This window comes from Athene cunicularia (assembly GCF_003259725.1).
Source record: "Athene cunicularia isolate RWA chromosome 9 unlocalized genomic scaffold, athCun1 chr9_part2, whole genome shotgun sequence".
Lineage (NCBI taxonomy): Eukaryota > Metazoa > Chordata > Aves > Strigiformes > Strigidae > Athene > Athene cunicularia.
The window spans coordinates 2,749,388-2,761,874 of record NW_020799111.1 but is presented as its reverse complement, the minus strand read 5'-3'; the positions used below and the strand labels follow the sequence as shown (position 1 = coordinate 2,761,874).

Sequence of the window (12,487 nt, the reverse complement as noted above, 5' to 3'; positions counted from 1 at the left end):
TGGCTTCAGCTTTGTAAGGGGTAGGTACCTATTTTATAGTAAGATTAGCTGAACTTGATTGGTTGTTCCTACTGGATAGTTGCCTGGAACAACTCTGTCAGGTTTCAGGGTTTGTGTCAATCTTTTCATTTGTTTGCTGTTTGGCTAAAATGGGTAGATCACTTCATCACCAGAGGTGCAAATAAAACAATTTAAGGACTGCAAAAAATGTAGGTAGCTTTCCATGTTAGTAGAAACTACAGAAAATATTGATGGAATGCATGTCTTGGACTTGTTATTTAGAATTGTTGAGCCTTTCTTAAAGCTGAGCTCATTATGAGGTACTTACTGAAGAAAAACCATCATAAAAGTGACAATTTAATAGAAAAGTTTTTTTACTTTTTTTAAGAAGCAGTTTTATGGAATGGTCATTATGTCTGCTGTGGTTATTATGCATGGTTAAAAAACAGAAGCAAAAAAGAGAAACATTTACTTGTTTTCCCATTGTATGTTTCAACTGAATGGTGCCTTCTACTGCCTGCTTTATAATCTTCTATAGGTCATTTTTAACTATGCCAGCATAATTTATGTCATCTTAAAATAAAGATGTGCAGGTTTAAAAAGCTGTAAACATGCTAAGGTCATTAGAATTGGGATTGAGTGAAAACAGATTTATTTTTTTTTTAAACTTCTGGACTAGAAGCAATTGACAGCAAGTTAAAGGACTTGTTCAACTATATCATGTTTTATAGTTTAAATAACCCAAACTACACAAGTATGAAGTGTTCCTCCTCCTGCTTTTCTCTTCCCTAGTATAAAGGTGACACTTGGAATCTGTCTCAAGCTTTCAGAATTTTTTTATCAATGGTTTTAGCCTCAGGCTGAATGAGACAGGAAGGAGGAGAGTTTGGTTTTCCTGTTAAGAGCATCATGTTTAAGCAACAGGTATTTCTTTTATTAAAACCAGAAAAAATGTGAAGGTTCACATTTGTGTAGTCCAAAAGGATCAGTGATTTTTCCACAGTTGTCAAGCTTAATTGCACAACTAAATTGAGAACACTGTTTCAAGTACATACCGCTTTTCATTAGTTACTGTAGTACCTTATTTTATTTCCAAACCAAGCCTAAGCAACACGGGTGATAATTTAAGACTGAATTTCAGAAGCAAGTGGTGTTTCTGTGAGCATAGAGTAATGTTGAGGGAAGTTGCCAGGCAATTATCCCAAGACTGTTACGGGTTTCCTGACTTCAGCAGCTCAGTGTCTGCGTTGAGGAAGGAGTTACCATCCAGAACATAGTAGCCAGCAGGACTGTAGGGGACACATGTGAGGGATAGTGCTGGCTTGGGCTGTGTAATGGGGAGCTGTTATTCTATGCAATGTAACATTCTCATTCAGGTCAGTCCTACAAAACGGGCAGGATTTTGCCTTTTCTTTTTGGGTTTCTGGCTCTGAGCTGTTTGCTTTCTGGCTTGTCAGCATTGACAGTTCTTATATTTTAGCATTTTTTGGCTTAGCCCTTGTTAAGTGCATTTATTAACACAAGACAGTAGGTGGACAACTTTGTTGTCTTCTAGATGGTCCAGTCTGGACCTAACCACATACAGATGTTTTCTTTCCAGCACTGTTTTGCAGTTTCCTGTTCAGCACAGGGACTGTGAGAAAATACTACAGGACCTTGCAGATCCCTATGTGTCAGGTTGTCTGCCATTACCACTGTGTCAAGGCTGTGGGTCCAGCTTCCTTGGCTCTTCAGTTGCTTTGGAATGAAACAGGGCCTCTCTTCTCCTTCTGGTTCTTTATACCCTTCACTCCATAGTTTCTTTTAGGCCAGGACTTTGCTTTTCAAAGAAGTTACCTCTGAGCGAGTCTACTTTTCCTTGTGTGCAAAAACACTTCCCTAGAGCACTTGTACACTGCTGGTTGCTATATCTGAGCATGCATAGCACAACAGTGGTGAAGGGTGATAAGTAGGTTGAAAAAGCAAATTAAAAAAAGAAATTCCACATAACAGTTGTGCAGGATGCCTTAAACATCTGTGGAAAATATTACATGAAACGCACATAAATTTTCTTTAACTTCTTTTGAAAGCTCTTTTGAAAGGATTGATGCCCAGTATCCTGCTAGAATTGAATAATCTGATGATCCAAGATGGATAGGTTTGCTTTGACGTCTAGTTAGTGTATGCAAGAGTGTGTGTGTATGAGTGCTTTTCTGTGTGCAGAAAAATACACTTGTAAAATATGTTTTAAAGGGAAGGTATGACAAAAATATGTACATCTAATTGTCATGGCAAGAAGAAAAAAGATTTGCAGAAGCTTAATCAAAAGCTGCCGCCCTCTATTTCAGGATTTCATTAAATATTCTTATGTTATACCTAAATATTAGTATTTTGAGACCATCCGAATGCATGTTGTTCCAATTGTAATGCCTTTCAGAAGGCTGAACATTCCCCTTTTTCTTCATATAGGAAATCAACTCAAAAGTTAATTCAGTCTGATTCTATGTTTGTTTATAATAAATTCTTACAAGTGTCTGAAATGCTTTATGTTGTTGAATGGGCATGTTGTTCCCATGTCAAGAGTAATTGCATCCTTTAAAACCTAGTAATGACCAGTGTCCTGAAGAAACACTGTTATGGAAATAGCACAAATAGCATATGTCATATAACATTTTTTCTCCTGAAGAGCTCAGACTAGTTTGTGTCTTACAGTGAAACTGCAGAGCTTTTACATTGACCTGGTGTATTGGCTGTGGAAAATGCCCCCCTTAAAGCATTAATGCTGGAGTGGTACAATTAATCCTAAACAAACTTCTCTTGTTAATATTTGTTTTGCAACAAAGTGGCTTGCTAGTGATCCAGTAGGAAAAATGGTCAATTAGATGGCAGTATGTAGTGTAAAGTTTCAATTTGTCGATGAGACACTCTAAGTAAAACTCTTAGTAGTATGAAGTAGTAAGTACTGGAAGAACTAGTTGCATGCATCTGTGAGTCTAATTGAAACTGTAATAACCAGAGGCAAAAAAAGTCTGTTCATGCTGTACAGTTATGGTTTTGGTAAATAAATACTGATGTGTGTAGGATGGAAAATAATACTTTACATGTTTTGCTTGGACTGTTACAGTTTTATTTAGCTACTATGTTTGGTGTAGGTCATGTTACCTCTTTCGGCTTGATTTTCCTGCTGTCATGCACAAGGCTAATAGAGCACAGAAAAAACTGCCCATTGAGAAGAAATCAAATACTTAAATAAAAGAGATTTAAAATATCCTATGATTTAAAAACATGCAGTTAAGTCCTGCATTCCCAAGTGGAATTCATTGCCATTGCTCAGCTGCAGTGCTCCATGCAGTTATTTATATTGCCCCAGGATCTGTAAAAGTGGAGACTGAAACAAATCATTTTAAGTTTCTCCAGAACTTGTATTTTCTGGAAGAATGGGATGGCAGCTCTATGTTTTATTACATCAAAGATTATGGCATCTGTCACACAGTGCTGTTATTTAATGGTAAAGTCACGTCTGCTGTCATTAGTCAACTCCTTGATTGTCTTTTGGGTGGAGAGATGTTGCTAGTGGGTTTAGTGGTACCACAGATGCAGTCTAATTTATTGTTTAACTTAAAACTTTAAGTTAGATTAAAAGGAATTCTATCAGAAATATTTTACCTGTCTTATCAAAACCAGTATGATTTTAGGTGCAGATCTTTGAAAACTAAAAGTCTGTTTCTCATTAAACCAAACTTCTGTCTTGCAAGTTTAGTTAATTGTATGACTATAAAATAAATTCCTTAAATCTGTATCATCACATTCTTTGTTTGCTTATGTATTTATCTTGTTTATTTAAATTTTGCCAGAGTTCTGCTTGTGTTTTTACATTAGAGTTGCCATAAACAAATCTCAGAGGTAATGCATAATGGTTTGTTTAATTTAAAAAACAAAAAAAAAAACAGTGAAGCTGCCTAAATTGTAAAAACTGAATGCAAGAATGTGATTAAGCTATCCTGGGGACATCCATTCTAAATTTCCCGTGGTCTAATAGTGATGCTACTTCAAAATTGACTGGTTTTGCTTACAGTGCTTTTTATTCAGTGTATAACTATTTTGGAATCACATCTAACAATTTTTCCTCTCTTTTACAGACTGGACTTTAACATTCTTTTCATGAAAGAGGCTTCCAAGTAATTGTTTTATAATAACTTTTAGAAGAAGTTCTATGTAGCTCTTAATTTCAAGAGTGCTGCAAAAATGATTACTTCCGATCTGCCAGTACTACAGTGAGTATATTTTTCTCTATATATTTCACATCTTCAATTTTAAAAAGGTGGAAGTAAACAGAGAGGCGATTGTGAGGATAAAGCACAAGCTTGAGAGAAGTGCAGATTAGGGTGATTCTCTCAGGCCTCCTGTGTTGTCATATGCTAAAGAGCTGAATAAAAAAAAAGATAACGTAAAATATATTTCTTTATATGTATGGAGGTTTAACTTTGCTGTGAAAAGCAAAACAAGATCTTTGCTACTTCTGTGCTTCTGAATGTTGTGAGATTTCAGAGATGTGTATGAGTTTTAATCCTAATTGACCACATTGGTATATTCCAGTTGTGTATTCTTTTTCAGTGAGCTGGTTTTATTGTGCAAAAAGCCTTTAGCTTCTGCAACTGAAGACAGCAAGTGGCATTAGCATGTTCTGATCTTGCTGGGAAATGGGAGTGGCTTATACAAATGGGAACATCACTGTACCTGGATAAAATGAACTACCAGAAAGAATAGAGTGGAAGTCTGTAATGAGAGTAGCTAGAGTAAATCAAGTAGAGTTAAGAAAGGAATTTTAGAAACAGGAATAAAATGGAGCTTCATTTGATGTGTGGATTGACCTTGGCTGTCTGCCAGACACCTACCCAGCTGCTCTGTCACTCTCGTCCTCAAAAGGACAGGGGGAGAATACAAGAGGAAAAAGCTTGTGGGGCAAGATAAAGGGAAATCACTTACCAATTGCCCTCATGGGCAAAACAGACCCAACTTGGGGAAAATTAATTTATTGACAATTAAAAAAGATTCGGATGATGGTGAGAACCAAAGATAAAAACCAAAACATGTTCCATCTCCCCCCTGTGCTCTTCCCTGGTCAACTTCATCCTTCACTCCTGAGTCCTTGGCTCTCAGCCCCAGCATGGGTCTCTCTGAGGGCTGTGGTGCAGATACCTGCTCTAGTGCTGGCTCCTCCAGGGGCTGTGGGGTGTCAGGGCCAGGCACCAACAGCACCTTTTCCCTCCTGCTGCCCCCAGGGCTGGTCTGTCACCCCCCAGGCAGTCCTGGCTGCTCCTCACAGAGCCCACCCTGTGGCTGCCCCACTGCCACCACTTGCTACTTAAACCAAATACATGTGGTAATTTTCTGATGTTAAGTTTTTTGCTTGGAATAAACATATGAAAATAGGAATTACCACAGGGTATAAAAGAGCCTCAGTTTATCAAGGTTGAGTGGTGTTCCAAAACTAAGATTTCGGGTCCCTTTGAGAAATTGAATGCTTAGACAATTGTACAGTTATTTGTCTGACCTTAATAATAACATGCTCTGCATTGCAATTTTTTCTTATGTTTTCAAAACCTCTTTCGAAGAAACTTAATTTCTGCTGTGGGTGAGCATGTGGCTAAAGACAGGGATGACTCTGATAGGTAGCACTGAGGGGGGATCATCAGACATAGGGAGGCTCTGGTTAGCTTTGAGGGTAGTTGTGGAAACAAATTATCTTGGTTCATATTACCCTGGATGTGCCACATTCAGGAAGTGAGAGTGTGCTTATGAAATGTGCCAAGGACAAAAAACTGGGAGATTTTGTCACAGCAGTGGTAGGGAAGAGATATTCTTGTTCCTAGTTCAAGAAGCTAGATGGACTTATGAATGAAATATCATAGAGTTTAATGTTAAAAAGTGCATATTAATTGATTTGGTAACTGCACATGGTCTGAGAAACCTGAGGGACATGCAAGACGTAGGCGTATTCTTTAATCAGAAGATGATGGTGAGCCCCCAGTATTATGCAACATTAACAAATGAAAGAAAATATGTATGTTGTTTTCCTGGTAGAGCTGGGAATCATTTAATGCCACTGTGCGAAGTGCTGGTGAGGAGTCCTCATCAGTAATATACATAGTTTTGGTTGCTCATGAACAAGATGAGATCTATCTTTCTACAAAACAATCAGCAGGATTTGCATGTGAAGGTTTTGAGACTCTCTTGAGGGCTCAGAACATTGTCTAGTGTGGACAAGGTGTCACAGAAAATAACTGCTAATTCAGTAGGTCCCAGCCAGACTTTGATCAGAAAAGAGTCTGGCTAAGGGTTTAAAGACCTGAAGTAATCTTGGGTTTAGGGGTACTAGCTTCACACATTTAGATTTGGGAAGCCACAGTCTGGTTCCACGCAGAGAGCACCAAAGCTTGCTTTCTAGCTCTTAAATAAGCAGCTTTGAAGGGTTATCATAATCTACCAGTGTATATTTAATTTCTAATTTTTCATAACGTTTTCTAATCTTTTTGTCTACCATCTTTAAACAAAGTCTTAAAGTCAATTTGATATATTAATGTACTTTGCTTAGGACTGTATCAAATATTCCCTCCCAAATTCTTCTCTGTTGAGGGTACATGAAAGGAGAACTCTTTAATCTTTCTGGATTCACAGAAGTGACTTCAGAATGCAGTGAAGACAGGATTTCACTTATTGGTTTTTCAGATGTAGGGAAAGAACCTCTGGTGTATTTGACCTGGGTGACTGACTGTTACGAGTCTTCTCTCAATGGGATGACTCATATTTGCTGTGAGGCATGTTCCTCTTTAGATTTTGAAGTTCAACCATGAGAGCTGATTCATCCATGATTCATGAGCCTGTGCATTTAGCCATTTTTCTTCATGAATGCTTTTTTTCACAAGGCTGAGTCTGGTGGTAGCAATTACTGAATTTATCTCTGCCAGAACCTTGAGCACCTCAGCAACACCGATATAAGCTTATAGAAGCATTTTTATTTGCAAAACCAGATACATGAACATAGGTTTTTGGTGTGGTGTGTTTTTAAGCAGGGTGGTATAACCTCTATAGCTAGGGTTTTATGCAGTAGTAGAAGGAAGGTAAATTGATTTATTTTGCAGAAACATGATATTTACCGTGTCTGTGGAAATAGGTTCTTCAGAAGCATGACATGGTAAAGGGCTGCCCAGTAATCTTGTTAATTCTTCATTACCATTTGGTTAGTTAAAGTGGCTATAACTTTGGAATAATATCTGGAGTTTTTAGGAGGGATCCTGGAGTTACTGCTGGTTTTCTTAAGATACTTTAGCCACCACAGAAATGAGAAAGAAAAGCTTAATAAATCTGAGCCCCTAAAAGGGGTTCTCACTTGTCTGCTTTACTCTGCCCACCCCAATCTTGTAGGTCTCCCATACTCTGCCATGTTCTCCTATGTCTCTATCATGTCAAAGGTGTATTAGAGAGGAAAGGTTTAGCTTAGACACTGCCACCTCTCCTCTTCTTAGATGCTTAGATCCTTAGGCCCATATTATTTTTCCTCCCAACAGCTTCAGGAAAGATAAATTGTGACTAAGCCTAGGTTTTCCCCTTAGGTTACTAGTCATACACATGTAAAATAGGGGTAAGATAATTCTGGCCTATTAAGATGTGGATGTCTACCACCAGATAAATTACTTCCTCGCAGTTCTGCAAGATGTGTAGGGAATGAGGGAGATGGATGCTGGCCAGATGCTCTTCTCAAAGAGGGTTAAAAACCTGACAGAACTGCAGGCAGCTGAGAGATGCTTTACTCCTCTGAGATCAGAAATAAGAAGAGGAGGGACGTGTGTGTGTGTATCCAGAGCAACTGTAAGGCTTTGACAGAAGCAAAGAGCACTGCCTCCCAAACTGAAGGGGCTCAAGGCTGCAGTGCAGGAGTTGATTCAGACAGAATTCCCTGCTGCTTGAACTGATGTTTATTTTAATGTTAAATCAGCCAAGGACTGTAGGTTGTCCATAATCCTGTCTCCCTACTCCAAATCATATAAGGATTGAAGGGAACTTACTTTCTGATGTTTTCCCCTTACTCTTTACATAATCTTTGCTGGAAAGAAATCTCCTCTTTGCCTCACATATTGTTAGGGTGAGATTCATCTTATTTAATTTTAAACATTTGTATTTGAGTTGCTTGTCTAGATCACCTTACCATCAGTGGAGAGAGGGGAAAATTTATAAAACATAAACTGACCAATTTTGGACCCTGACCCTAGCATGAGGTATGTTGTACCTTTTCTGTTATCTCTGTTGCATATGTCTCATTTAAATTAGATGAATCTCAACCTTCATACTGATTCATTGAGCCTTTACGAAAAGGCTTCCAGCAAACTAGAGAAGTTTTACCAGAAAAATATTAGAGAAGCATGGTTATCAGGTTTAAGACAACAAAGAAGAGAAGGTGGTTAATAATTAAACTGTTCCTTGCATATGTAATGTTTCAAAGCAATTGAAATTTCCAGAGCTATATACACAAATCTCATTAGGTTTTTCTAGACCTGGACAGAGGCTGTACCAAAGTCAAGTTTTCTGTGGACTAAAGGCATATAAAATAGTACAGTTTATTTATACAGCTCTAGTGTTTCAAGGAAAGCGTTTGAGCCATTTGCCTAGGAGGACTGCTGAATTTGGTTTTGAGAAAAATCTTTATCCTGATGATATTAGGGGTGCGATTTTGTAAACTAGCAAAGGTACAGCGTTTCCTCAGGAATGGAGGTACTGCTTAGACTACACTATGTCTAAAGTTTTTCCGGTAAGGGGCTGTGTAGACCAGAGAAGTGTTTTTGTTTTCTACAGAGAGCAAAAGAGAATCACTTTAATTTCACTACAGCAATAGAAAACAGCAGATATTTTCATGGGGCTCCTCATTTATTCTAAAGTTATATAAAAAAAAAAAGTCATTGTAAGGCAATACACGTTTTTGTCAAATTGAGTTGCAATGTGATGGCTGGTATTTGAGTAAAGGCTGGATATGTCCATCCGTATAGACATTGTTTTCAGCCATATTCACCGCACTGTTTTTCACTAGTGTGGTCCTATTACCAAATAATTTTGAATTTTGTAGGATATCTTTTATTTGCTTTTAGGTTTTTTACAGATTTTTTTTTTCCAAATCCATAGATTGATACTGAGTTTTCAAAATTTTGTACTTATGAAGCAGAAAGCTATTTATCTTTGATTTTATCACAACAAAGTTGCATATTCAATATTCTGTAGAGATCCTGTTTTACAAGCATAGAATTTGGGAACTTAAATGTACTCGAATGCTGTTTTTTAATCAAGGATGCATGATTTTCTGGGGTGTGTAGAGTATTTGGAGATAATCCATTGAAGTTACTTTCACAAAAGGAGATTCATATATGTTCTTCATTCTAGCTTTTGTAGAGGATTCTATGGACCCCTTTGTGTATTTGTGCTTGCAAACTGGGAAAGTTGGAAATGATGTCTTAATATTAGAAATTCATCATAGTTCTGCAGAATTATTTGGGTTAGAGCAGGCCTCGAACAATACAGTAATTTTAGTAAAGAGAAGTATCAGAACATTCTTGATTCTGATACAATGATATTTGTATCTTTCTGAATTACTGAATATCTTTCTTGGTGATACAGCAAACTTGTGGACTATTCCCGATTTATAAAACAAACACAGAAAGCCCCCAGACAGTGTGAAAGATCTGTGTAGATCTTGGCTTGATTAAGTTTCTCTGTTTCTGTAAAACAGATCACCAGTGCTACCTTTTATGTTTGAGGCTGTATAAAATAATGGAATAGGTCTGATTTTCACCTTTCTTTTGCACAAGTGTTACAGCAATTTAACTCCTTTCACATCAAGGAAATGATACTGGATTTAAAGAAAACTCTGATTAGAGCTAGACTTGACCCATCTTTGAGTTATCTAGGACCTTATTAGAGTTACTCTTCCATTTACAGAGATCTCATGCACTGGTGGTCTTGCAAACTAAAAATGAAGCACATCAGTAACAGGAATGGTTTTTGCTTGTGGGCAAAATCTAATACCTCAGAAGATCAATTACAAGCTGTTTCTTCAAGCAGCCTGTTTTGAAGGCAGAGAAGTACTTGTGTACCTGGCTCTTGTGGGGTGGGTGGAAATTGTGGTAATTTTTTTTTTTTTTCTCTTATTATGGTCTTAAATCTAAAAGAGGAATGATAGAAAATTTATACTGTGGGCTTCTCTGACACTGCTCAATGACTATTAGCAAGGTTTTGTCATTGTATTAGTGAAAAAGGTTTTCTAACTGCAAGAATCATACATGTCTTCAGATCAAAGTGAGTTTTCTGGTTGGTGCCTCATGGTCAGTGTTAATCCCCTCTTTATTAACAGCTGCACAATACCATTGTCTTGGAGTGTGACCTAAAATCACAATGTAACCCGAGTGAGAACTTGTGTAACTGTTCTAATGATGTGATAGCTGGACTGGACTCCAGCTTACTTTCTCATGGCCTTGAAAGCTGCTGTAAGGTAGTTACCAAGAGTAAAAGAAAGTTGATACTAGTGAATACATTGTGGGATGGTTGTGTTGAGAATGTGCTGTTCAATGTAGCCAGTTTAAGTGTAACATGGTTTCAAAAGAAGCTGTTAATTTAAATAACTTCCAGTCTATAAAATGAAATTCCAGCCCATAAAAAGGTAAGGCTTTTTGCCAGGGCTAACAATGTTTAGTTCCTTAGTTTGCAGAAAATATGTGGCAAGCCTTTTAATGCTGACTTTTTTTTCTGTTTTAGGACTAAATATTTAATCAGTTATAGATTACTTGTTGATTTCAAATCATTTTAATTTATCTAGTGTTTTTCCCCCCCTAGGGATTCTACAAATGAAACTACTGCACATTCAGATGCTGGCAGTGAGCTTGAAGAAGCAGAAGTCAAAGGAAAAAGAAAAAGGGGCCGTCCTGGCAGGCCTCCAGTATGTGTCATTTAGTTTTGGTTTGTTGTGCATCTATTTAAAATTGACTGCAAACTGTTTTTCGTCTAATCATCTTGTGGTCACATAAATAGGCTTTTAATGAGCCCTATGTCAAACTTTATGAAGACTTGTAGAATGAAATATTTATCAGATTGATATAAAAACAATGTTTGGAGTGTTTAAAAAGGGACATAAAAATGAGCTCATAATAGCTATTTTTTCTTTAACTAGTTATACATGAACATTACACTTTTGTTATTATTGTCATATTACAACATTCTTCTGGATACAAGAATAATCTCAGTAAGCATGACCACTTTGTTTTGAAAGTTGTAATGAATTTTAAGCCATCCTTTTAGTAACTGATAATCTCTTAATGTGAACAGAAGAGTTGAAGCATAGTATTAACTAAATGCCTCAGAAGATCTATTAGCACATCTTAAAAATTAATGTAATTGACATACACTGTCCCACATACAGATTGAGAGCTTCGGCCTATTCTCTGTTATAGCGCAGCAGTCAGTGCTGCTGCCTGCTGTATGAGACTTGCTGTTCTTCAGTCGTCTTTGCCATTGCTGGCCCATCATTGGGAACATACAGAAACTATTCTCACATAGTAATTGAGGCTCTCTTATTTTCATTTATTTTAAAGAATAGAAAATGTATTGGAAAATGCAGAAAAAGTTCTGTGTATGAGGTTATCCCTCATTTTAGTTTTTCAGGGTCATCAGACACAGTTTTCTTGATTATATCACTTGAAGTACACACTGTGGATTTTTGGTGGGAAGTTCTGTGTGTTTGTTATTAATGGTTTTGATTTACTTCTTAGTCTTTGTATGTACGCCCCTGGTATGAATGTGCTATATATATGTATAGCATTAGTAGATTGAGATATCTATATATATATATAGATATATATATAGATATAGATATATATTTAATTACCCTAAGATCTCTACGATAAGACTGACTCCTCCAGCATGGACTAGTGAGTCTGTAAGAATGGACAGATCCATATGTTCCTCTCAAACGTGCTGGCCAAGCTTAGTATTGACTTTCAATTTTCATCAGTTTCTGGACTTATTTTGGGAGACGGTATTTTAATTCCTGGACTTTTTGGGCCATGTTGTCTTCCTTTTTGAAAGCTTTTGAACAGTGTTTCCTGTGATGGCATATATTCTTCTTCAGATGGACAGATGTGCTCACAAACATGGACCTTCTTTAGAGGAAGCTTTGAAGAAGCATGTAAAGAGAACAGGTCATCTTTTTATGTAACTTGCAAACAAAAGACAAAATCAGAAATTCTGTTATGGTTTGAGCCCAGAGGGCAACTGAGCACCACACAACCACTCGCTCATTCCTTTCCCTCAGGGATGGGGTGGAGAAAATAAAATGAAAGGCTCAGGGATTGAGATAAAGACAGTGAGGATTAACTCACCAGTTATGGTCATGGGCAAAAGACAGACTCAATTCAGGAAGAAAAATAACATCAGTTTAATTTGAACACTACCACTTAATTTTCCAATTAGA

The 12,487-nt window shown here is 37.2% G+C and overlaps 1 protein-coding gene across 5 annotated transcripts in view; it reads left to right on the top strand.

Moving 5' to 3' along the window:
• Nucleotides 1-12,487, top strand: part of STAG1 (stromal antigen 1) — a 204,207-nt gene that overhangs the window by 40,244 nt on the left and 151,476 nt on the right. For 4 of the 5 annotated variants that reach the window (XM_026855427.1, XM_026855431.1, XM_026855430.1 and 1 more), the window contains 2 exons: nucleotides 4,119-4,253; nucleotides 10,855-10,957. In XM_026855427.1, the coding sequence (XP_026711228.1) occupies nucleotides 4,225-4,253; nucleotides 10,855-10,957 (132 nt within the window). In that variant the 5' untranslated portion in view covers nucleotides 4,119-4,224. Of the gene's footprint in view, nucleotides 1-808; nucleotides 925-4,118; nucleotides 4,254-10,854; nucleotides 10,958-12,487 lie in introns of those variants that run through there. The other variant, XM_026855428.1, reaches the window with a different exon arrangement.